The sequence below is a fragment of the Molothrus aeneus genome, chromosome Z (genome assembly GCF_037042795.1).
Source record: "Molothrus aeneus isolate 106 chromosome Z, BPBGC_Maene_1.0, whole genome shotgun sequence".
Classification (NCBI taxonomy): domain Eukaryota; kingdom Metazoa; phylum Chordata; class Aves; order Passeriformes; family Icteridae; genus Molothrus; species Molothrus aeneus.
In genome coordinates this window covers 51,009,195-51,034,960 of record NC_089680.1, presented here as the reverse complement: position 1 = coordinate 51,034,960, position 25,766 = coordinate 51,009,195, and the positions used below count along the sequence as shown (strand labels likewise).

Genomic DNA, 25,766 nt, shown 5'->3' with positions numbered 1-25,766 from the left:
TTTCTTCTGGAATCATATAAGTGCCATTATCACATTGGATATCCTGTCTGACAGATGAATAAACCACCCAAAAAGATTCTGACCCAAGGAAAAAAACAAAATCAAAATTTTTGAGTGGTACCAAATACAATTTCATTCAAACACAACACCTCAAAAAGAAAAAATCCAACAATCTTCCAGCACAATCACATGAAATAAATGTGAATACACACACTTAATTCTCATTCAGTTACAATAGCTAAGGAATGCTGAACAGATGTCAAAAGGTCATCACTAACACTGCACACAAACACACATGTATCTGGGGATTTGGCTGTTCCTTTTCCTTTTTTCACTTACATTTTAGGTTCAGTTCAGCAGGAGCTTCAAATGTCACATACTAGAAAATTAGCTAGCTACATATTGCTAAGTACTTTCTGTACACCTGCAAGACAGAACTTTTTGAAAAGTGGATCTTTAAAAAGGCTACTTTTACATAACAAATAACTTGTCCTATATAAACTTCAAATTACGTGAAATAAACTTATTTAAAAGCATAGTTCTCAAGTACTAGTAAAAGGCATAAATCACTTTTCATTTGATTTTTATGTCAAATACTGAATTTCACTCAGGCATAGATTATTTTACTTTTTTAAAGAATTATTTTGTATATGAAAGATGTTGATAAACTAAATATAGAACAAGAATAGCAGCCCACTAGTGGTGCTGCAAGTATCCCCAGTACACCAACAAATTAGGATTGTTGGGTTAGTCCTTAGTCCCTCCTGAACAGAGTCAATCATAGAACATTTGTCACATTTCTTCCATTTCCATTCTCTGTTGCAAAATGAAACCAGGGCTTTAAGATGATGCTCTTCAGGTTGCCACCATTCATCAGACATTCTGAAAAGCTGTGCCAGGACTGACATATAACGTTCTCTTCCAGCTCCTTGCAGAAGGAGCAGAAAGTGAAGTTTAATTCATTGGTAGAGAAATCCAAAATATATTGCCTGTTTCCTGAGTCAGAAGTTAAAGAACTGAACAGTGATGTAAAGTTATAGATACGTAAATGGATGATTCTCAGACAAATATGGATAACAAAATAATCTTTGATGCCATTTTCACTGCTTTTGGGGGAAAAAAAAACAAAACAAAACATTATTTCTCTAACTTTTGGATAATTTCACAGGTGGAAAGTGGTAGGTGAAACTGTAGCTTTGTCAACCATGCTCTTATATTTTCATAATCATTACAAATGGAGTTAAGAAGATCTTTTTATGAAGTAAACACAGAAAGCAGAGAAGTCAAAGCATGCATTAAAGCATTTCAGTTTCAACACACTTTCAGATATTGAATGCCAGGGCAAATTACAGCCTTTTGACAGTTCAAATGGCAAAACTTCCATGTTACGAGAATGCACAGCAGAACAAGGATTAAAAAGATGGAAAAGCAAAACACTAATAACCATCTGGGATAGAACTGTGAGCTTGGACAAACTGACACATCTTCCACCAGTTTCGTTTGAAAAAATACTACTGTTCACAGCTGCAATTGAAAAGCCCCCCAGGATGCTGGACATATCTCATGTAAAGGTAACATAGCACGCCATTCTTTCCCCCTGTAGCACATATATCTCAGTAGATTTCAAGCCCAGCGCAATCTAATTTGGCAAAAAAAAATCTTCAAATTTTGTAACTATTGATAAACTTGGTACTTGCTCTGTATTTTATATATTTATGAAGTAAAGAGAGTCCTTAAGTTTAGGCCAAACTTCAGCTGATGGGCAAATAAAACTTCACTTGCAGAAAACTAACTTTTTGCCAAATTTGGATAGTGGGAAACCAAGACAAATGAAAACAACACCTTTCCCCAGCACCTTGAGTGGCACAGGACAGGTGGGGAGCAGTGGGTGTAGTCAGCATGTTACAATTTCTCCCTGCTGCAGCCAACTCTCCACTGTCTTGTGAAGCAAATGCACACAGCGAGTAAGGATGGGCTGTATGAGACTCTACTTCTTCCTGCTCCCAACAAACTTCCCAAGGCAAATATCAATGGGAAAAATGCACTCCTATCAGATGCAGAAAATGTTTATGTTACTTAGTACACATGTTGCGTCCATCAGAACCACAATATTAATGTCACACTTGAAGTATAAAAATGAAAGGTTCCCTTCACTGCAGCATACAAAAAACCAAATTGTCATTATAAGCTCATTATTTACTTGTTTTGAAACATAATTTCATAACAGGCTTTGTGCTATTTGTCAAATGTCCCAAAACTGAGCATTAATTTCTGAGTAAACAGGCAAAATCTTTTATTTGCATTTCAGTATCCCACTCTGAAGGTTTTTCTCCATGATTTTAACAATCCAGATTTAATTTAGTGACTTGATTCTAACAATTCTATCAGAACCTGACCTGAGCTGAAATACAACAAAAAGTCCCCAGCTCTTACTAATGACTTTCCATCTATAAGAACCTTCATTGCTGAAGGCTGAGGAAACCTAAGTGCCGTCAGTTCATAAGTGCCTCCTCTCTTCAATTCACTGTGTTTCACAGCTGTGCACATCATATGCACCGCCCTTTTCCTGGAGGTTTTCTCTACCTGTCTGCTCACTCCAATCTGCTGCACAGAGTTAAGAGACATCACAGAGGGAAGAGTCAGTATTATCACTGTTGATTGGCTTTCAGGTGCTGACATAGTGATCAATCCAATCCTTTCTGGGATATTTTTTACTCCTAGGGCTGTGCCTTACTGAAGTACACAAATATGCACAATGATACACCTTATAGCCCCAAGAGAGGAAAAAACATTTAGACTGTTATGCAGAGATCACTGGGTTCAAAGCATGTGTTCAGGTACTAGCCCCCAGAATTGAGGTCTGTGGAAACCATTTTTGCATGGCTTTTAAATCCTTCCAAATCCTCTATATTTCTATACAGTCTGGTTTAAGACACACACTGCTCTGAATTCTTAAGAAAATCATTCTCTATATGAGAGGATGCTGCTCTCACGTTTAAGACAATTGCTACTTTTTTCAAAACAACTTGATGTTGCACAAAGATGCAGGAAAACATTTATGTTGCTACTCCGCAGCACTCCCTATGCTACTAACAATTAAACAGGTATTCACGACACTAAGCCATATACTGGACTTGATGATCTCAAATGTCTTTTCCAACTCAATTGATTCTATGATACACAGAAAATGTAACTGCAAAAAAAAACCCATAAAATTTATCAATTCTAAATGCTCTAATTTTTTGCTCTAATTTTTTAAGTGTCTTTTTTAGTAAAAGCACAAATGTACTTCCTAAATTCATGGCGGTGTTTTAAAGTCAGATATTCGGTCACTGCTATCAGCAGTGAAACTCATGAATTAGACAGGAGTCCCTCCAAATGCCAGAGCTATCTGTGCAATAAACAAGGTGGTCATCAGGTTCAAGTGACCGCTACTTCTACATGCCACCTTCTCTCTGTTCTTCTTGTTACAACTGTCAGCCTCCTGGAGACTGTAGACTTCTTGAACTTACACTGTCACAAAGTTCCCTGGTTCAGCTTGTACCACTATTTTCAGAAAAGTCAGTGCAGTCTGAACTACTGCATACTTGCCTTTTGACCATTAGAAGAATTTAGTAGAACTGGCAAACCAATCATAAAATGCTGAAATTATGTGCTCCATCCCCCTTTCTCTTCCCTTGTCCAGAAAGTTCTTGCCCACTTTCTGGTTGACTAATCTGTAGCTTAAAAGATCAAATACACCTAAACTTAAGAAACACCTGTGACAAAGGAAGGCACAGGCACACCCCAACACATGAAAAGACTGAAAGACCTATGAAAAGAATAAAAACCTAGCAGAAAAGGCCACTTGCTATCAGTCATCTGGAGCTCTCCAATACTGATTGTAATACCCAGTAATAACACAGCTCATGTACATTATTCAGAATAAAGGACACTGTCTTGAAGGAAACACTAGCTGAGAGAACAATTGGCTAATTCCTCTAGCAACTTACCTAGCACAATTTCAGCTTTCCCTCAAAGTCATAAAAAGCCATTTAATCTTCTTATTCTAGCCAGAAAATCAAACATATTAAAATATATTTATATATCATTAATGAGTTGCAGCTTTGCTTATAGATTTCACTTGACTATTGAAACAAACTCAGCTCAATTCAACACACTAAGTCAAACCAAATTTTCGCTTTGCATCATATGCATCATGCATTATTTCATTATTTTCATTATACAACCTTAATTTTCACTGCTTTGGTCCTGTAGTACTGGGAAAATAATGAATAAGACACAATGCAAATTATCTCTGTATTTTAATGTCTTAGATGCATACATCAATTCCAGTCTCCTATGCATTTGAGATTTTGTAAAATTGAGATTATCTTATCTAGATATTCTTATAACACAAATCCTTTGTCAGACTACACTTCTTTTCACATTTCCTTGCTGCTACTGTTAAATGAAACAGTTTCAATAGAACTGCTGCCCTATTATTTCACTATCCTTATTTGAAATGTTTCACATTTTTATCTTTTAACATTTGGAAATCTTTCCAATGTTACAACTTTATTGATTCATGGCCATTATTTTACATCCATCTGATCCAGGGTCAACACTGCTTTCCTTCTGGGCCAGCTCTCCAGGCTGGCTTTCCAAGGTCCCTTGATACTCACTCCGCAGTTTTTATAAAAGGGAATCATAGAGTATTGCAGTTCCTACTGTGTGAGAACACATAGATTAGCCTTTGACTACTGCTTGATGAAAGAGGCTTACTATAACTCTGAGATTAGCTCAGCTGGTTAGAGTCAGGTGCTAATAGCATCAAGGTTTGTGGATTCAATCCCTGTATGGGCCACCCACTTAAGAGTTGAACTTGATCCTTGTGGGTCCTTTCCAACTTGGAATATTCTGATTATGTAATTATCCTTGTAACCACAAATTAATTTGTCTCTCTGAACTTTAGCAAACAAAACTGCAACTCAACTGCAACCAATTTCAGCTACCACTACACTGCAAATTTGTGAAAGGAGAATAAAGTTTCTATATCTTCACTTAACGTCCTCCACCAAGTTCATATGCTTGATGGCTCATAACAAATCTGTGATCAGCAAATACACACACCTTTTTTTCCTCCTGTCACTGTCAGCTAATTCACTAGGCTACAAAGTAAATCTATAAATGTATAAAACTGGTAAGTCACAAATAGAAGCAACTTACCTTTGATCTGGCTACAGCCTTTGGTCTGTTTAATTCTTCTGTGCCTCCCAGCTCTGAAAGTGCCACTAAAGGAGAGCCAAGCCCCCAGGGATTGTTACTGACCTTACCTCTGGATCATATAAAGCATCCAAACTAGGTTTTTCATGACTACATCTCAAAGGGACTGACCCTTCCAGCTGCAGAGGGGTTTACTTCTTTTGAAAATACTTCATCATCTAAAACATTGCCTTCTCTCCACATTAATATGAACAAAAGTCACGCTGAAAACTAAGCAAAGTTTACTGGAACTCTTTCTCTCACTCTGCCAGTTAAATTTGTGAGAGTTGGACTTCAAAGTAATCATAGGAAGCAACACCAAAGTTACATCTTCCACTGAAAGCCAGACAACTTCACATGAAGAATGAAGTCTTCAAGAAGTGGGAAAGCACAAAACAACAGACAAAAATATAATAAGATGACTACAGGTAACACAGTTCCTACACTTTCTGATTTCCAATTTACTATTTATGGTTATGGTTACACCTGACATTCAGTTTCTATAAAAATACTTTTTTGTATCTCAGCTTTCTAGCTCTGCCTAGTTTTATCTGTTTGTCTTTGGAGCTACTTACTTTTCCTAAGGCATAACACGAGTAACATGATATGGTTGTGAAAATTGTTTCCCCTAAGCAATGTGCCCACAAGTTCATTACAACATCATGTATGCTTTCACAGGTTTTCTTTAAAAGAAAAAAAAAGACAAATTTTAAGAAGTTTACTGAAACTAAACATACGTTGCTGTTTTCACAGATTTATTGCTTCAATAGCACATTGTAAATTAACTCCACTGTACACTATTATTTTGGCAGCAGTTATCCTGAAGTGGAGTTGAGCTGTAGTTTGTTTCAGTCAAATTAGTTGTATAAAAACACTGGAATGGCCTCAATGTTTTAAAACACAGAATTCATTTCAAGCCCTTTAGAATCCTGCAATGAGAAGGCACAGAATAGTTTAAGCATACATAAAAATTTTCAAAATCACTAAGGCACCATAAGTCAAATTTCACAAAACTAAATGAAGATAAATAGACATTGATATTGAGAGAAACCCTATAATTCTTACGATGACTCGTTTTGGAACAACTGTAGGAACCTTATAAACAATTACTAACCCTACACAGAGTGTCCCATGAACTGTATTTGAGTGTGCTGTTCTTTCTCTCCTTAGATACAAGACTAATCTTTTCCAGTTTGAGGTAACTGAAGTATCTTTGATAACATTTCATTGAAAACTACTTCCACAAGGCAGTTCTAACTTCTATTTTCAAATGCTTAGAACAGAAAAGTAACAAATATGAAACACAAACTCCTATAGCTAAATGTACCATTACTGTTGTATAGCCTATTTTTCTAAAAAAACGGATGGCAACCAAACCAACTGCATGTAGCTGCAGGTAACTTTATCACAAGGTGTCACGGGAATATAATACTGTTATGCATGATAGGCACATACATGATATGTAATAGTAACCTCCAGAAAATTTAAAATTTTGGGGCTTGAACAGGTATGACCAGACAAAGAATGTCATCAATGAGCCAGTTAAAAGCACAGAAAACAGCAAAAGCCAGCAAAAATCCCAGTATCTTCATTAAAACCACAGAATGACAGAAATGCGGGTCTCATAGAGGTATCAATAATTCACATAACCTCATTTTAGTGCCACCAAAAAAAAAAGTATTTATGGAGAGTTATCAGAAGGAACATCATGAAATTCATCTAGGATGAATGCCAAGCCTAGCTCCAGTCCCTGAGACAGATCCACATCTGGGACTTGTACAGACTTCACATTACAAGGATTGATGGTGAGAAGATATTCTAAAATGGTCCTGGTAGTCCTTGAGGGCAATAGGTATACAACATAGAATCATACTTGTCTGTGATGTTGTTTTACTCAGTTGTTTATCAGCTGTCCTGATCTCTAAATTCTAGTCCAATTCTATTATTCAGTTTCATTCTGTCTTTGCTATAAGTTTTGAATTCTCATCTTGTTCTGTCATTGACTTGTAATCTAAATTTTGCCAAGATACTGATGTATTCTTAACTAGCATTCAGTTTGGGTATTATATATGTATATGCTGAATACTGAAAATCTGAGACATTCAGAACTAGTGGCTATATTATAAAAATTTTACATAAATTACCATTTAAAGCCTACCATTTCAATTGCAACATCTACAAAACAAATAACTGCAGTTACATGGTAACATGCAAAAATAGTTGAAAAATATTTGACAGCAAGCACAAGACAGAAGCACTCTAAATGCATTTTTCCTGTTACCATGTTGCACAGCTAAAATTACTGTGTAAATAAATATATATTTTTTACTTAATTGCAGATATCAAGATTCTTGATACACAGCTATAGAATAGCTTTACATCTACCCATCTATCAGGTGTTTAGGTTCTACAGCCTTTCAAAGAGAAGGAAAAAGGAAAGGGGAGAGAGACTACAGAATATAGACATGGTCTGGAAATTTGAGTTTGCAGTACATGAACTTCCGTTTTCCTTCACCTAAACAGTTTCATGTTCACTCAAGAAAAGTATTCCACAATTATACCTTTAAAATAATAAATTCAAAATTATTAATACCTGAAGATTTATACTTAGCAACTAGAAACTAGGAAGTGCAGACTTAACACAGGCATGTTCTTCTTTCTTTTTTTTTTTTTTTTTATGCAGCATTCTGGAAGTTTATGACATATGGAAAGCCTACTACTCCCAGCACAGGTAACTTAATTAGAAAGAACAGCACACACAACAATTTTAAAACCAAATTAGCATTTTTGGTCCAAGTGCTACAAGGTATTGTTGAAATGAAATTGAGTATATGTGACAGTCAATTTAAAAACTGTTTTCGAGACACATAGGATTAATGAGACACTGAAAATACCCTTGATTTTTAAACTAACTTAAATTGAAAAACTATTTCATTCATTTGCTACAGGCAACTATAAAAGGATTGACTACTACTATTAAAAGAGACAGCTATGGGCAAGTCAGACTTCATCAACGGTGCAGCTATTTCATGTCCAGAATATCCATACTTGCACACAAGGCACACTGTAATCCTTAAGAAAATAAATATAATACTTTCATCCTTAGATGCTTAAAACAATGCAGATTTTATGGCAACCATGACTTTGTCACAAAAGACAACAACATGTAATATGCCAACTCACCATGTTATATGTTAATGGTCTCTTTCTGATCATTTCTCCCTTCATTCAGTAGCTTATACCCTTTATCTTAGGAGGTTGAACTAACTAGATCTAAAACTAACTAGATCTTGGAATTATTCCTTTCTCTCATGTAGTTTTGTTTTCTATTACAGAAGAAACTACAAGGAAGGGCTAGAAAGCCTTAAAGGCTGACTGTTAGCTCAGTAACATAAGATAAATTACTAAAATCATAGAATGATTTGGGTTGGGAAGGACCTTAAAGATCCTCTCATTCCAACCCCCGTGTCATGGGCAGTGACACCTTGCACTAGATCAGGTTGCCCAAAGCCCACCCCGACTGGCCTTGAACATTGCCAGGTATGGGGCATCCACAGCTTCTCTGGGCAATCTGTTTCTGCACCTTCAGAGGAAAGAATTTAGTCGTAATTTCTAATCTAAACATTTATTCAGTTTTTAAGGCATATCCTATCACCCCAAGACCTTGCAAAAAGTCCCTCTCCAGCTCTTTTGTAGACCTACAATCAAATCAGAAGAGACTTTCTCAATATAGAATGTTAAAAGGCAAGACAAATGAGGCTGTTGTTCTGGCCACAATGATAACTCTCAATTAGCTCTGGGCAATATATGCTTAATAAACAAGATAACAGTATTCCATCCTAGCTGTCTAAACACTAAGATTTAGATCTGATTTCATACTGATTTAGATCAATGGTACTGTTTTGATAATGAATATAAAGTTTTTTTAAAAAATTAAGATACTGAATTTATGCTACGTAGCAAAATCCATTGCCTATAGTTTATGCTACAAAATTAATTCATTTAAAAATAATATTTAACGCATGGAGCTAGAGCTACTAAAGAGAAGGCAACTAGAAGGCAATATCTGTGAAAAAGTAAAAAATTGGCCACCTTATTCCACTTCACTTGCACTAAAAAAAATCATTATTACTGACTCAAAAATAATTAAAATTCTATTAAAAGAACATGGAAAAATTCTATACTCACAGCTCTAAAAGATGATCTACGGATAAAAACATTTTTTTTTAAAGAAAGTTCTTTTAGTGGTCTCCCAGCATCTTGGTTTTCAGGTTTCAAATTTTGATCTGTCCTTATGAGGGCTATAGAATTAGTTTTTCATTTTTCTCAGTTCTCATTTTCATGTAGGCATGTGTTCCAAGAAGCTGGAAGTAATAAAAGGGCCATGTCTTCAGTTTGGTTCATTAAAAACACAATGATCAGAGCTGACTGTGGTTCAAGCACAGTTTCCACATAAATAAAAAAAACTAACCACCATCACAAAAGGAAGCATTAACCAAGTACCAAGGCAGCTAAACCTAAAGGAAAAGAAAATATTAAGTGCTTGCATACTATGGACAAAGATACTCATTTTGCTCCCTATACAATCCTGTATTAAATATATGTTTTATGTGGTTGCATGACTTCAGCTCCATTGCTGGTGCATGCACCAACTGACAAATGAATAAAAATGCTTCCGATTCGTTGCCTGAAATATTCAGAAAAGCCTTACTTTATTTTGCTTCAGGAAGTATGCTGGGGCATTATGTTCAACCAACCACAGATGACTAATATAGACCAACAAAATAAACTACAATCAAAAATGAAAATCAAAGTACTATTATATTTGAACAAGCCTGACACAGCTCTTTACTTGCAGAATTCAAAGGAGAACTAGCATAAAATCCATTTTTAAAATAGCCACCTAAACTGTAAATTGTGTCTATCATGTTGTCCTAACTAAGGCATGATGTTAACAATCATTTGGTTTTGTTCACCAAATATATGCTATATAAAATGGAACATAACCACTCACTTACTGTTAAAAAAATAAAACTCAGAAACCCAGCCATAACTCCTTTCCAGAATAAATACAAGAGCTTCTATAAAGTGAGTCAGGATTTAAAAAAATTTATTCCATAAAACTTAAACTAAAAACTCTTTACAATGAGCTGGTTTAGTGATATTTAAGATCACTTATTTCACAACAACATTTGAGTAGTTAGCAATACTACAGTCCAAGAAAGACTGTTTGCACAGCTAAACATGACTAGTTATGAAAAAAGCAACACCTATGGAAACATATCACCTAAGGAAAAAATCCTTGCAATTAAAGACTCAGAGCTCACAAAGATGTTCCTTTAGAACATTTTGGTGTAATATGAGTAACTTCAGCAATTCTTGTGGTAAGACTAAAAACCACTCTTTTGGAGTATGAATCAAAGGGCTGTACCTTTAGCTAATGAAACAGATTAAATCTATTTCTTTAGAGCAAGCCTGGATTTTATCCCATCAGAATCTGAAATGGTATTTTATAGAGGAAAAGTATAATAATACACAAAGGATAAGCACTAAGCATTCTACACCTAGTGCCATTCAGGAGGTTTAACAGGAAATACCAACAACTCTAATCTGCATTAGATAAAACACCTAGACTAGTACCAAGATGACCAACACAAGAGATCCAAGTTTAAATTGATTCATCCATGTAAAACACTTAAATAGTCCATACCAATGAGCTAGCATTGCTCAAACCCATGCACTTTCATAGTGGCCACAGAAGGATGTGGCACAGTTCCAAAACCCACCCATGATTGTCCATAAAGAAATTTAATCTCTGCTAATCCTTACTGAAATATCCATCCTTGACTCCATTATCTTGTTTTTTTTTTCTGACAGAGAGGCTGAACTGGTCCTATTATTCCTATTATTAAACATTATTTAATTCAAAGCAACATTCCATGAAACTTAGTTTCATTCAAATCTGCAATTTGCCAAAATTACTAACTGTGGAAATCAGTAATTCAAGAAAAGAAAATAAAATATACTTATAGTTATAGAACTACAATTAAACAAATAAAGTTAGTTCTTCTATAAAGTTATGCTTAGGGTTTTTATGTCTCTATCTAGAATTATATTAATCCAAACCAGACAGCTTTAAGAGAAATAAACAAGACTCCCACAACATTGTTTTAAAAAGTTGAAAATATATAGAAGTTATATTCTTCTATGACTCCTAACTGAAATTACTTTTTTTTTCTAATCTATGCAGTTTTTTGCTTTTAACTTTTAAACCTAGACCCTACTTTCCCTTTTTGAGGAAAAAAAATCAATTTCTTTTCTTGTGCTAAGAAACTAAAGCCCTGCTACCCTTAGGAAAGAAGGAACAGTATCTAATTATTCTTCAAGAATTATTATTTAAACTAAAAGAAGAAATATAAATTTGGATTAATGTTTTTCTTTTAAGTTAAAGAGCTTGCTTTTATGTGCGTAAGAACACAAATGGAGTTTTGACATTAGCATCTCTTGAACAAAGTACCATCAGTCTGACTGGTCACTTCCAAATAAAGTTGCTTATATGAAATAAGCAAAGGATTTATTACCCAACACGAAATACAAAGGAAAGGAATTATTTCCTTCCATTATTTCCCATGTAAAGGATTTAGTATTAAAAATTTAAAAATTTTTAATTTTTTAAAAATTAAATTAAAAAAAAAAAAAACAAAAAAAACCCTAAAGAGACATCCAAGAAATGTGTTGTTATTATTATTCTTCCTTAGATAGGTTACTACAGAGTAGAGGAAACAGGTAATTGGACAGAAAAAGTGAAACATGCTAGGACTATCAGCCAGAAACTGGAAAACAAAGCTTTTATATGCCAAATTGCATCCATTTTACTCTATAAATCCTCTTCCACTTTAAACTCACTCACTACCCTCATGTATTTCTAAATAAATATTTGAGGTGAGGTTCCACTGAGGTCACAAAGAGACAAAAGAGACTGGCAATCTCTTATTTAGACACAAAATCACCTAAGGAACTTCCTGTCTCCTAACTAACAATATTGTCAATTCTCAGGTTTCAAAAGTTGTGCAAATTAGAAGAGTTTCACACATAGCTTCACAGAAACACACACAGACAGCTTCATGTTTAGGAGGATTTTTCAAAAGAAAATTAAGTAAGACCACAATTAAATATTAAGCCAATATGAGTCCCTCATGATGTCCCTTTTATGTCCTGTGTCCCAGTTCCAGAAGAAAACTAAAGTACTTCATACATGCCTTGAATCAGAGTTACATCTGAGTTTTCAGGGTTATAATCCAAATGCCAGGCTAATCAGACAAAAACAAAAAAAAACCAACAAACTAAAAAAAAAAAAACACAAACAAAAACAAAACAACAAAAAACAAGCCAAAAAAAAAAGAAAAGAAAAAGATCATTCCAAATTGTTAGCACATCTGAAGCATAGTTTAATATTTTATATAAAAGATGGCATAACTGTAATGGCTGTAGCTATCACTTGGGCACTTCTTCCACCCAGCATACCCTGAAGCCCAGAGGGACAGAGCAGGACATCTACTTTGCACTGAAGCATAAAAAGTTGTCCCCAGATGAATTAACATCATGTGCAGAAATAGCTTTATTTTCCTTAACTTGCTACTATCTAAATAAGCTTGCCCTGACTTGACCCAGTTAAACTTCTGACATCTAATGAGAACTTAAGGTAGCACAGCTGAGATCATAAAACAAGCATATGCAATTGTTGGAAGATAATCACACAGAAACTAAATCACTTCACAAGTCAGTTTTGGGCACATTTCTACATTTTTGGATGCAAAACTCATTCAGAAAATAATTCTGACTGAAGTACTGGTAGACCCAAGAAAAACATTCAAGAGCACAGGCTTCCAAAAAATTTTACTTCTATTCACTTACATGCAGATGTATGTATTATTAGCAACTAATGTTAGGAGACTGATTTCTTATTGTAAATCAACTGTTCTAAAATTATCACTATTCATTCTTTCACTTCCAAATAATACTTATTGCTCATTTATGATGGCATATTAGAAGCAATGAAAAAAAAAAGACCAGATTGTCCAGGCAATGACATGTTAACAACAAAAGGTTAACTGAGCTGCTAACGCACTGCAGATGCACATTTGATCTTAGAACTAATATAGATGTTTTGCGCTATTGGTTTATAAAAATTTGACCAACTACTGTCTGGATCTGCAATATAAGACAGATGCTCATGCTTGGTGTATTTCATGCTATTTCCACAACTTCTCTGCAAGGGGAAACCAACCAGCCCTCCTACTATATCCCTGAAGTCACCTGAGAGATCTGAGTAAACCAAGGAAAGACACACATACCACAGAAAAATGTCTGCAAACACCTCATTCTGCCACAAGTCCAAATCACTTTGTCACACTCCCTTCTACTGAGGTACTTCTCCTCATCACATAGCAAAGAGGTATGTTCACCATTTGAATACTACTTCTACATGACCATTGGTTTTCACAGACTCCTCCTGAATATTCTCACCTTCCATCAATCCCACAGCTTGAACACCTAATGCTTTCTCTTGGGTTTTTTTTTCCCTATTTCCCAGCTCCCCCTATATTTATCTTATTTAGCATGAAGATCATGGATGCTGCTTTTTTTCCCCTGCCACATCCAACATTAACAACCAAAATAATCTCCACTCTTGCAAGAAAACATTTTGAAAAGAAAGACAAAGAACAGTCCCTTTAACATAATATTACAAGGGTTGCAACATGGAGAACATTTGGTTCTTTTAAAAATCCTGGTTCATTTGCTAGCGAAGAAACAATTGGCAGATACATTAGATATATAAGCCAGGGATACATGTTCCTAAAAAAATGTTGGTTTCACTAACGTTACCATTTGTAGCTGGAAGACACTCAGTGCTCTGCATTTTCTTTTTAAAGCAGTTAACATAAAATTAGGAGGCCAAAATGCCACTAATTTACTAATTTAATTAATGGAATTACCCAGATTTTCTGATTTACCATCTCACTTCTCTATCTTGAAAAGTAACCTTGATAATTTTATATGTTCATGACAATAGGTAGAGATCCCAGGTGATGCACAGCAATCTCTTTTTTTTTCCTTAAATGAAGCCACTCTGGAGATAGCGTATTTCTAATTTCTAATTATCACTCAGAAATATATTGGAAAGGAAGAACTTGTACTGAAACCAGGCCCTTTAGGAAGAAAGCAGACTGTTATAAGCAGGATTGGAATCACAAATCAAACCTGTCTAAGGATAAAGTACCTGCATCATTGTGGGATAGCTCTTAGAAGAAAGGAGTCATTACCACATGGTCTGAGGCATGGTGGCCCAAAATCTCACATACCATGTGACAGTGTTTAATATTAAAGGAAACAGAGATTGTTACAGTTCAAAGGTAGTCTTGGCCTAAGTCAAACCTGATTTTCTAAATCTTTCAGCTGTACATTAACAATACTGTTCGTATGTTTAGAAGACTTATCTTTCTTATGAATTAGGATGAGGTCTCAGATACAAAAACAAAAATCTAACCAAAAGATGTTTCATCCAGAAAGATAAAGAAGAATAGCAACAGAAACAAAGAGGGCTTATTCCTTTATCTTTACACAGATCTTTGTTGGTTTATGGCACTTAATGACAGTAATAAAATTTTAAAGGGATACCATCTCCAGTAGAAAAAGAAAGAAAGAAAGAAAGAAAGAAAGAAAGAAAGAAAGAAAGAAAGAAAGAAAGAAAGAAAGAAAGAAAGAAAGAAAGAAAGAAAGAAAGAAAGAAAGAAAGAAAACAAAACAACCCTCCCCCCCCACAACCTAGATCTAATAGTTCTGTTTGTAATTAACTTCCTGTTCAGCAAGTTTGTTAATAGTGTTAAAAGTGTTTTCTTGTGCATATATGCTAGTTATTTCAGCTGGCCACAATCACTTACTCCATTTTACTTTTCTTGGGCTTCTCTATTGTGTGCTGAGTTCTGCTTCATTAGATTTTCCAGGTGATATTTTAATAAAGAGATTTAAATAGAGAGATTACAAACACAGCAGCTAAACTTTAGCTGGAGGCAAAAGTGTCTCTGCCTAACCATGCCGTAGTAACCTCAAGTAAACAACTTGTTTTGTTCTGTTGGAAACCAGACTCCTACAGGGCTGGCTGCCCTCCTTTTTCATACCTTCCACTGTCATGCAAATCCAGGAGGAACAAGCCAGATGAGTTTCAACACAGACACTGAAAGACTTCATTCATCCAGGAGCACTACCACATCTCATTGATTCTCCAACCTTATGCGGAGGTAGAAAGCACTAATTTCTTGTCCAACGATTTATCTTCCCGGGATGTTTGTTTTGGCTTTTTTTTGTTCTGAGGGAAAAAAGACTTAAAACCCTTTCATAACAGAGCAAAGATGCTTTCAGTTCTAACATTAACTCATGTCCTACCTTGCTCACCAATTTATACTGATCACAAATTTTATATTGCCCATTTAAGCCTGTTTAAAACACAAATAAGGCATATTTTAAAGTCAACAAAGCAAATCTTGTTGAAGTTGTGAATTCTCAGTATGGGATACTCATAGAGTACCCTCATTCACATATTTACTTCTGTCCCTCTCAGTAAAGTTTCCTTTCTCTAACAAACTCATAATGAAACAGTAGGCAGACTGCTTCTATTTGTTCTCTCTTCGTTTAAGGATCCCAGGAAGCTGGGTGAATAGGAGAGAGTTTGTACTTGATTTCATCCTGGCAGCCTGTAAGGATAATCCTATTGAATTTTATAATCCTCCTTCTGCAATGTCAAACTCTAGCATGTATGTATCATATGGACCAAAAAGACTGCTAACATTCTCTTTTCTTTACCCTTTTATGAAAAATTGTTGGTGATCTCTGTTTTCTAATGCTTACCACCAGCATAAAAGAAGCTGTAATTGTCTCAAATTTCTTTTGGAAAGCATCTGGTGTGGAAGTTACTCAATATGGATGTGTAACTGCAAGGGTCACTGAGGTGGGGAAGAAGGGGCACTACATTTGGTTGACAAAAGGCTGGGTATTTAACCCGTTTCAGCTTGCATGTGGGTACTGTATGATTCAGGATGTGTAATGGGGTAGTTGCATTCCAGCCTGATCGAAGCAAGAAGTCTATTTAAGTCTCAGAGCATTACAGGGAGAGCTCACATCCTGTAATAGCACAGGTTCCCAGGGCAATGTATGAAGCCCAAATGTATGAGTTGTTCTGACCACCTGCTCCCAGAGGCAGACAAAGGCAGAGATACTCACAAAAGCAAGAATTTAGCTTGCATGTCCACCACACAGCAAACAGACTCATTACTCCACTCATTACACCACATGCAAGCAGCCTTTTCGTCCTCAACCCATCAGATCCCATGCCAGGAAAGGAACTTTCCAGTAGATTAAATATTGCGCTGCCACTGAAAGCTGTGCAACCAAAAGGAAGAAGTTCAGTATAGCTTTCCAAAACTTTTTGAAAATTCAAGTATACTTGCCATGTCTGGCACTACTCTCGTTACAGGAATCACAAGGAAGTGTAACAATATAATCACGGGGATTTTTCCCATATAAAAATGTTGAAGCACCAGGGTTAGATCCCTGTCTAGGAAAAAAGATGTCAAAACACAGATCCAGCTTTTTCTTAGGCTGAATCCTATCCCTAAAAGTAATTGTGTGCAGAACTGTAGGAAAACATAAACTTCTTAATAGATTTTACTACTATCATTCATTCCAATTTCATTCTGCTTGTTCTGAGACAAGCTTCAAAGTCAGACTGTCTTCAATGGAGAGGTACAAAATAATAATTCCAGTTTTCTAGAAGCTCTAGTGTCCTGAATGAAAGGGACATGTGAAATTACAATATCCTAAGAAGTCTAAATATTTTTAATGCATCATTTGCCATTCAATTACTAGTAGTTAATAACACTAATCTTCAAAACTAATCTTCACAAACTTTGTATCAGAAGTAAAAAAAGACATGCATTTCCTGTAGAGCTGCTTCGGGTTTTTATCGAATCTTACTGAAGTGCTATACAACCCTTCCATTGGCCAGTAAAAGGCACATACATTTTTCACATCCTTATTTACTTGTTTTATTGTAAAAGTAGGACATTACAATTAGAAATATTCATTGAAACGCTGCCCTCCAATGCTACTTGGCACATTTCTGCATGGCACAGAACAATTGTCATCCATTCTTTTGATGATGCTGGCAGCATTGCTTTGGATAGGGCTATTTAAGTGAAGTACTTGTCTATAAACTATTGATCATTTTAAAACCTGCTTTTGTCACTGGCAGTGAGGCAGTGAGGCCTAATAAAAGCACCACACACTTCTGTAGAGAGCTCTTCCCTGGACTGGAGATATGCTAAGACTTGTTCCAACTCAAGTCACTGTGAAAATGCACATTACTTTTAATTGCAAATTGTATTTTACACAGATTCATCAGAACTATTAAATATGCTGTTGCTTGATTCACTTTCTGATGATCCAGTGAAAATCAGATGAACTTCAAAACTTCTCTCCAGTAAATTAACCCAAATGTCAATGTTGTCTTCTTAGGTAGAGCTCCAGAGATGTTCTTAGACAACTTGCAAGAAGCTGAGATGAACAGCATAGCAGCAAGAAGCTGCATTGTTCTGTCCATTCTCTGTGTCTACATTTGCTCCCGTTTGCACTTCCTGAAAGTCTAAACATGCTCCATTACTTTAGAAATAAAAAGCCATTCAGATCCTTTCTCAGCCTAAACAGAAATAGCTGTTCTCTATTTATTGCAGAATGCTTCAGTGAAAAGAAGAAGAAATGTTGGGGAAATCCCTGCCTGTCAGTATACAGCCATAGAGTACTACTGAAGGAATTAATTACTGAGAAAAAACTGTAGTCATACCTCTCTTTTTGAAATGAAATGAATAGGGGATAAAGCACATATATGCCACATTTACAACACTCTGTGGTAAAAGCAGTGAGACTACTTCAACTTTCATTCTATCAGTAGATAAAGATCCAGCAGTCTGATTTCTTAATTCTAAGTCCACAGTAAATTTCTCCTACAGCATGCTATACAAAATTACCATATATATATATATATATACATACATATATATATATATATATATATATGTATCACCAGCCATAAATAAAACTGTCCAATAACCTTTGACACAATATTCTTCTTTTTTCAAATATTATGTCAGAACACAAGCAAACAGTAGAAACAACCATTTAAATAATTAATGGTCCAGCTCTTCAATTCATCACTTTCAGAAGAACAGTCTCAGTGGCATAAGCAGGACTGTTTACATCCTGGTATTTGGCTAGCCATGAACAAGAAGTAGGCAGTCAGCATGCAGATGGAAGAATCCTTGGAAACCTCTCCTTATTCATCTTCCCACAGCACCAGTGCAGGATCCCAAAATGTACTCAGAGTAAATCTCACTGAACTTCAAAGAGATGTAAGCATCTAGAAGTGTTTTACCAAGGAGTTGGAGAGGATTGTCACCACTGATCATGTGAGCTCTGAGACTGCTCAGGTCACCATGATGAAGTTTCTAGATAGCCCATGCATATCTCCAATCTTTAGATTCATTACAAAATTACTGGTTCTTGATAAGCAGCTTAAAAAAAAGAAAACAACCACTATTGAAGCTCTCAAGAGCTGTGAAATAATATAGGGAAGCTTTAATGTTGAGATGAGCTTTTATGTGAGATGCTTTACACAAATGCAACCAGTGAAAGACTCAAAAAGCATCTAAATTTCAGCTTCAGAGGGTAAGATCTTTAACATCTGCAGCAATATTCTTCTTACTGTGTACGTAAGTGGATTACTACACAAACCTTTTTTTCCCCGTATTTCCTGAATATCACTGGCGCATGAGGTCGCTGTGCCTTCTGGACTGGTACCAGTATCCTATGTGGATGGTACAACAATTTGACCTAAGGCCTCTCTTTAATTTATGGAAGATGCAGTATCTTTTGACAAAACTAATCCTACAGCAACAGCCACACATCTGTACTGCCAGGTATGACCTTTCCCTGCATATGATGGCCAAAGCACTACACTCCTTCACCCTTTCTCCTGCACAGCATAATCACTGTTGTCTGTCAGACTACAGCTAATCTTTTTGGGCAGTAAAAAGACTCACTGAAAGGCTATTTCTGAAGAGCAGAATGGTGTAATCTAAGCTGCATATCAGCCCACATTTGACCTTCCAAAGTGTATGCAGCTTACTAAACCTAACCCAAGGTCTGCAAGGCTTTGAAATGAGAGTGCATCTAAGACATTTGTATTTTCTCTGAAATGTCTTTATATTTAAAATGAAAAAATAAATTCTAATTCCAGTAACTAAAATCAAATATTTTTGGGGACAAGTTTCAATGTTATTTTACATGTTAAAAAAAGAAAATGTAGTTTGAAATACAGCTTGGCTCTATTTGCAGGTTCAGGCCCAGATGGAACATGGTAGAATATCCAATGCATGTTAGGATGTTTTTTCAATACTCTTGGAAACTCAGCAACTTACATATGTAATAGAGCCCAAGCAATGACTGAATAAAGAATGACAAATAGCTTAGGATTTGTTATGACAACTTTGACATAATAGCACTGTGCAATTTTTTTTAACTATGCCTGACACAGCAACACTCTCAGGAAGAACAGCTGCTTAACTATTTCACCACAAACAGGACAGTGCAGTTGAGGATCATGACAACACCAGTCAACATCAGCAACAGTTGACAATTTTATTTGAGATACACAGAATACTTTATGTTTCAGCTGCAGTTTTCTAGATGGAGAACATGATCTGGGCACATGCACACTTACATGGCCAAAGACTTTGGAGTAAGCTGGTACTCCTAGTAAAGTCTAACAGAATCAAAAATTACTAATAGGGCTCTCTAAAAACAGGGATCCATCCAAAAAGTGAATCAATCTATATAATAAATCAGAGGTGTTACAGACATGCAATGATGTACATGGCTTTTGAGTAGACACAATAAAAAGGTGATAATTATTTCTGCCAATTTATTTACAAAGATTTTCTCATCTAATTTTACCCAAACACAATGTAGAAGGAAGTAAAACTCTCAAAATAAGAAAGAGCACAGAAGTCAAATGCTTTTCATGAACACAAAACTCTTTTACCCAATTGTTTTCAAACCACCATCAATTGACTTTCAATATTTTTCTCCACAATTAATTCTACTATCTTCCTTTGGAAAATCTGATGAAGTATCAATTAGATGCCAACCACTTAGAGTTGTGTGAAACTTGGTGGTTTCACTTTGCAGGAGTGCAGACAAATATTTTATTTGGTGTCAATCCACCACTTTCAGTTTGTGTTGATTTTTGAATAAGTTCAAATAGGCAAATGAATAAGCAGTCAAAATTTCCACATTTTACCTGGTTTCTCTTCATGGCCATACAAATAAAAAGGCATATCTTCATGAATCAGCAATGGAGCAAGTCAGATGTTCAAATTCAGAAAGAAATACAAGGAAAAATCTATCATGAGGTTATGGTGATCTACACCCAAACCCCAGAATTATGGAGGATATTAACCCTCCCCAGCACCACTACTCTTCCTATTCTAAATTCTGTTAAGTGCTGCAAGACTGTGCGTTTATTACACTACATAAGGCCCCAAATGATAGTAGCCCCAAAATAATAGTAGCAATAATTGGGGTTTTTTAAGGTCCTGCCAGCATTCTATACCATCACAGGTAAACTTTTTTTTTCTTTCTACACTTTCCACCCACCTGCAAGTACCTTAGGATGACTGCTCTTTGGATCATCACTGCTGTTGTCAGTGCACCAAATTCTGCTCTCTATCTAGCAAAAATCATGATTGATGCAACAGAAATAATAGCAGGGGGGAGCTTGTTTTAAATAAGCGAAGTATGCCACAGAAATAATAACAATTGAAAAGGTCTGACTGTATTAAGATTTCTGCTGAAAACATACTCATTGCATTCTTCTGTGGAGGAGTTAAAAGGATAGAAGTCCCAAATTCAAGTAACTACAGGTACCACATGTGAGAAGCTGTGAGGTAGAGAAAAAAGGCCAAAGAGGTGAAAGCAAAGGAATAACGAAAAGGAGAAAGGAGACATTGGTAAAATATTGCTAGAAATAGAAAAGACAGAGCAGTTTGAAAACTGAGCTGCAGAAGGAAGATAATTCAAATGAGGGAAATAACTTTAGAATACAGGATGAGAATGAAGAACAAATGGATTACAGATGGACTACAGGAGAGATGATGAGACAGAGAAAATAAAGGAGACAGAGCATGAAGGTATCTAATTACAGAACTCATTGAAGGCAAGATAAAATTACAGGTGGAGATGAGAAAAGTTTTAGGAAGGATGGTGTAAGAAATGGAAGTCCACAACCAGAAAGATACATATCTGGAAACAGGATAAATAATATCACCATTTTACAGGCTAAAGGCAGAATCAGGATTTCAGAAATGTTATGAGAAGTGTATGAATAGGGAAATTGTTAAAAAATGAAGTTAGGTACAGAGGTAGGACCCAAGATGCTACTAAGAAAGAAGAAGACCTTAGGAAGGGAATGGGAATGAAAAGCAATAGATGAAGCAGGGACTTGGATGGAGGCCTAAGTGCTAGGCCAGGTGCATGCAAGGTCATCTTACCAGTCCACCACAGGTACTGAAGGAGGCAAAGGAGCCCGGGTAGCGGAGGACAGCACCACTGTAGTAACAAGCTCTCTCAGGTTGCGACTGTGTGGGTGGACTTTTGCCCTCACCCCCAAGCCGCTCTTCCACAGCAAAGGCAGGAGCCAGGAAGCGGCTGTCCCTCTTGAGCAGCAGGTATAGTTCCCGAGCAAAAGCCGGGATCCTCAGCAGCACTTCATCTCCATCTTCTGTTGAAGGTGGTGGTGGGGGGGATGGTGGTGTTGGCAGCTGAGATGCAGCACCAGACCCCTGGGGCAGGGGGGACCAGTGGTAAAACTCCTGAGACTCATACTCGTCCTCAGTGTCCTCTTCCTCTGCTGCCTCCCCTACAGCCTGCGCCTGCCCATCCACCGAGGAGGAGACTGAACGCACCTCTCGGGAGCTGCCAGCTGCTGGGCTAGGTGTGACTGGGCCACTGAAAGTGCTGCTTTGGTTCCCACTACTGGGGTCAACGTTGCAACCCCCACCACCACCACTGCCACCCGTTGGCTCCTGCTGGCCCGGGCTCCACAGTGCAGGGAAGACGATCTCCCACTCCTCAGTCTCTTCAGAAGCATGGAGACCTGTGAGAAATGCGGCAGATGCTTTAAATGAGTGGAGCACTGAACAGAATACAGTGCCTGCTAAAAACCTTCTCCTTTGCCCACCACAAGATGGTCCTTCTGGTTCCTAGACCAACAAGCATGCCAGACAAAATACAGTGGGGTTCATTTGCTCCTTTCATCTTGTCCTTATGCACAGCAGGGGGGCCAGCTGCTGGATGGGTCTGTTCTGTTGATGTGTCTGGAACACACCAAGGTTCTGCAGAACATACAGAAAGCTGGGCCCCAAGCTGGGCAGAAGTTGTGTTTGTACCAGTAGCTGGGGATGTCTTTCCTTTTGATCACCACCTCCATGCAAGGAAAGGTGCATAAATGTTTCATCATTTAGACAAAGCAACAACTGTTTCATATAGCTAAGAAAAAGAAAAAAACAAAATTGCTGGGGAAAACCTGAACAAATTTGAAAATTTCAACCTTCTTCTCAGCATGCTGTGCAAGACCCATTATGCCTCCCAAAGTTTGGCCAAATATACACACACACACGCACCATGGCTGCACATACAAGTAGTAGTTGCATGCACATGCTGTATGATGATCATTCTTATAACGAAACTGAATTAGAATCACTTACTACTGATACTTGCATATCCCGAACACTCTACATCACAATACAACCAAAGTCCAGCATGCCAGCATTATGTTTACAAAGATCTGAGTACACACAACCTCCACTAGCCTGGGACAGGAAACAGTTTTATTTACACATTCATCGCACACTCTAGAAACAGCACAGCCAGGAGAGATGACAGGGCTGCTTGTGGAAATCAGGTCTCGTACAGAGCAGCGCTGCGCAGTGCACTCTCACAGCCAAGGCGCACATTATCTGATCACCCATCGCTTACGGGGGGCGGGCGCGGTTAACAATGGCCAGGTACCGCCACCGGCAGCCGCGGGGCGCGGAGGCCGCCCCGGGCTCGGCCCGTCCCGCGAAAGGCGCGCACTTACCTGCGCCGAGCCCGCTTGACAGCACGCACAGCTGGTAGAACACGCAGCAGACGCGGCTCAGGCGCATCCTTCCTCCCAGCGCCATCGGCTCCGCTCCCGCGGGACGCCGGCTGGCAAGACACGCAGGGCCGTGCCGAGTCGTGCCGCGCCGAGCGGGGAGTGCCGTGGGGCGCAGCCACCTGGGCGCCCGCGGAGAAACTCGGGAGAGCGCGAGTAGCGCGTCCCGGCGGGACGGGCAGGCAGCACCGGCGGCGCGGGATGCGCAGCGCACGGCGGCCGGGCGTGTGTGTGTGTGTGCGTGCGTGTCTCTGTCTGTCTGTGTGTCTGTGTGTGCCTGTCCGTATGTGTGCGCGTCTGCGTGTGCGTGGGTGCGGGCAGGCAGGAGCGCGGCCCGTGCGCGCACACAGCGCCCGGCGGCGGGCGGGCAGCTGCGCCCCGGCGGCAGCGACCGCGCTGCCCCCGCCCGCCGCTCGCCCCCACGGGGCGGGACGCGCCGGGCCCCGTCCCGTCCGGCCCCGCCCCGCCCCGCCCGGGCGGGCACCCGCCGCGGCCCCCCTTCCCTCGCCCCGCTATAGCCCCGCCGCCGGGCCGCGGGCAGGCGCCCGGGCGGGTCCGCGGGCAGCCGAGCCCCGGCCGCGGGGCCGGAGACGGCGCTTCGCACCCTCCCGCCCCTCCCGTCTGTGAGGGGCGCGCACCGGTGCGCCCCGGCTGCGGGAAGGGTTCCCCTCATCCCCGTCGCCGGCAAGGCGCTCAGGGGAGCCTTTGCCTAAATTCAGGGAGCAGCAGACACTGACTGCTTTTGCCTAGTTTTGTGTAATTTGATTCTAAATTCCTTTTGCCCCCACCACGCAGCTCTCCATGGAAACCCATCACTTTCCACCCCGGCCCTTGTCAGCAGAGGAACGAGTAAATGAGGAGCTGAACAAAAAGCTTTAGCTGCACATCTAGCATCAGCATGAACTGCAAAAGCAACAGGTAAACACGTCCCTCTAAAAGTCGGATTTTGTCGTAACTTCTGCTGCTTTACCTACTGTTGTTGGTGTCAAAGGTGATTGTTGTGCCTTAGGGAAGGCAGAGCAATCCAGTGCAGTGAGGAAAGCCATCTGTGCCGTTAAGGGGAAGCTAAGAAGTTGCAAGAATTCTTTCTAGAAGTTAGTTGTGTAAAATGAAAAGCAAAACATACAAATAAACAAAAATCACGTGTTACAGCTCCAAATAAAAAACACGTTTAGACTCCACAGAAGCCAAATGCAGCTGGCTTTTGGTCTATGCTCTGCTCGATAGCTGCTTGAAACGTATGCTGCATGGATAGGTATTCCCAGCTGGCACCAAATAGTATTTTTTATTAGTTGTTTCATTTTATAGGGTAAAAAGGTTATCATACGCTGAGCAAAATCAGAGGAACTCAGTGAAAACAAGATGAATTGATTAGGAAGAGGGGAGCTTTTCAGGGCTGCAAACTGGTATTTGCCTGATAATTAGGTGACCTTAAAATGCATTTCAATGGAAGCTTTGTTTTCCAAATAAATAAAACATATGTACTAATTTACAGTGGAATTAGTTAATAGGCCAAATCCTGCAGCCTTTCCATAGCCACAGCTATCCTTACAACTGATCAGAAAGTCCTGAAAAATGCGGTTTATAAGCTCCTTTGAAAATATTAGAAACAAATTCTTGTTTTATTTTTGTTATAACAAATCAGAATGTACAGGCAAGATACAAAAATGCACAGAGAGGACCTTTGCTCTGCATACAGTTACATCACAAAATACATTAATAGATAACAAGGGGGAATAAGGTAAAAAAGATATGGCATGTGAATGTGCTTATTTTAAAACTGTGAATTGATGTGACTGTTTCCAATCTGCTGAAGTTGTTGGTCCCTTTGGACAAGATTCTGCTTCTCTTGTTCACATGTATAATCTTACTAAAAAGACACAAAACACTGGTTTTGACAGTAAGGAGAATTTGGCCTTTTCAACACAAACTGCAAATGATAAAGACGTTTTAAAAAATTCCAGTTGAGAAAGACTTTCATGTGTTTGACTTAATCACCAGCCAAAGAAAAAAGTACATTTCCAATAATTCTCCACATATGAATACAGGGCAAGCTAAAATTGGAGCTGCAGCAAATTTCTTTAGTTCATTTTATGTTTTGTTTTTATTGTTTCAATAGTTTAAGTAAAAATATAGGGGGAAGTTCTCTATTTTTACATTTGGGGAAAGTGCACTATAAAATAGAGCCCCTACTGGTGTTCATTAGTTTTAACAGAGA

The 25,766-nt window shown here is 38.2% G+C and overlaps 1 protein-coding gene across 1 annotated transcript in view; it reads right to left on the bottom strand.

Annotated features, from left to right (window-relative positions):
- ADAMTS19 (ADAM metallopeptidase with thrombospondin type 1 motif 19) overlaps window positions 1-23,576 on the bottom strand; it is a 130,645-nt gene extending 107,069 nt beyond the window's left edge. The window contains exons 1-2 of the mRNA XM_066569073.1: window positions 23,492-23,576; window positions 21,903-22,507 (exon numbers count right to left, since the gene is read on the bottom strand). Of these exons, the coding sequence (XP_066425170.1) occupies window positions 21,903-22,507; window positions 23,492-23,576 (690 nt within the window). The remainder of the gene's footprint in view (window positions 1-21,902; window positions 22,508-23,491) is intronic.
- Between the last annotated feature and the right edge of the window lie 2,190 nt (window positions 23,577-25,766).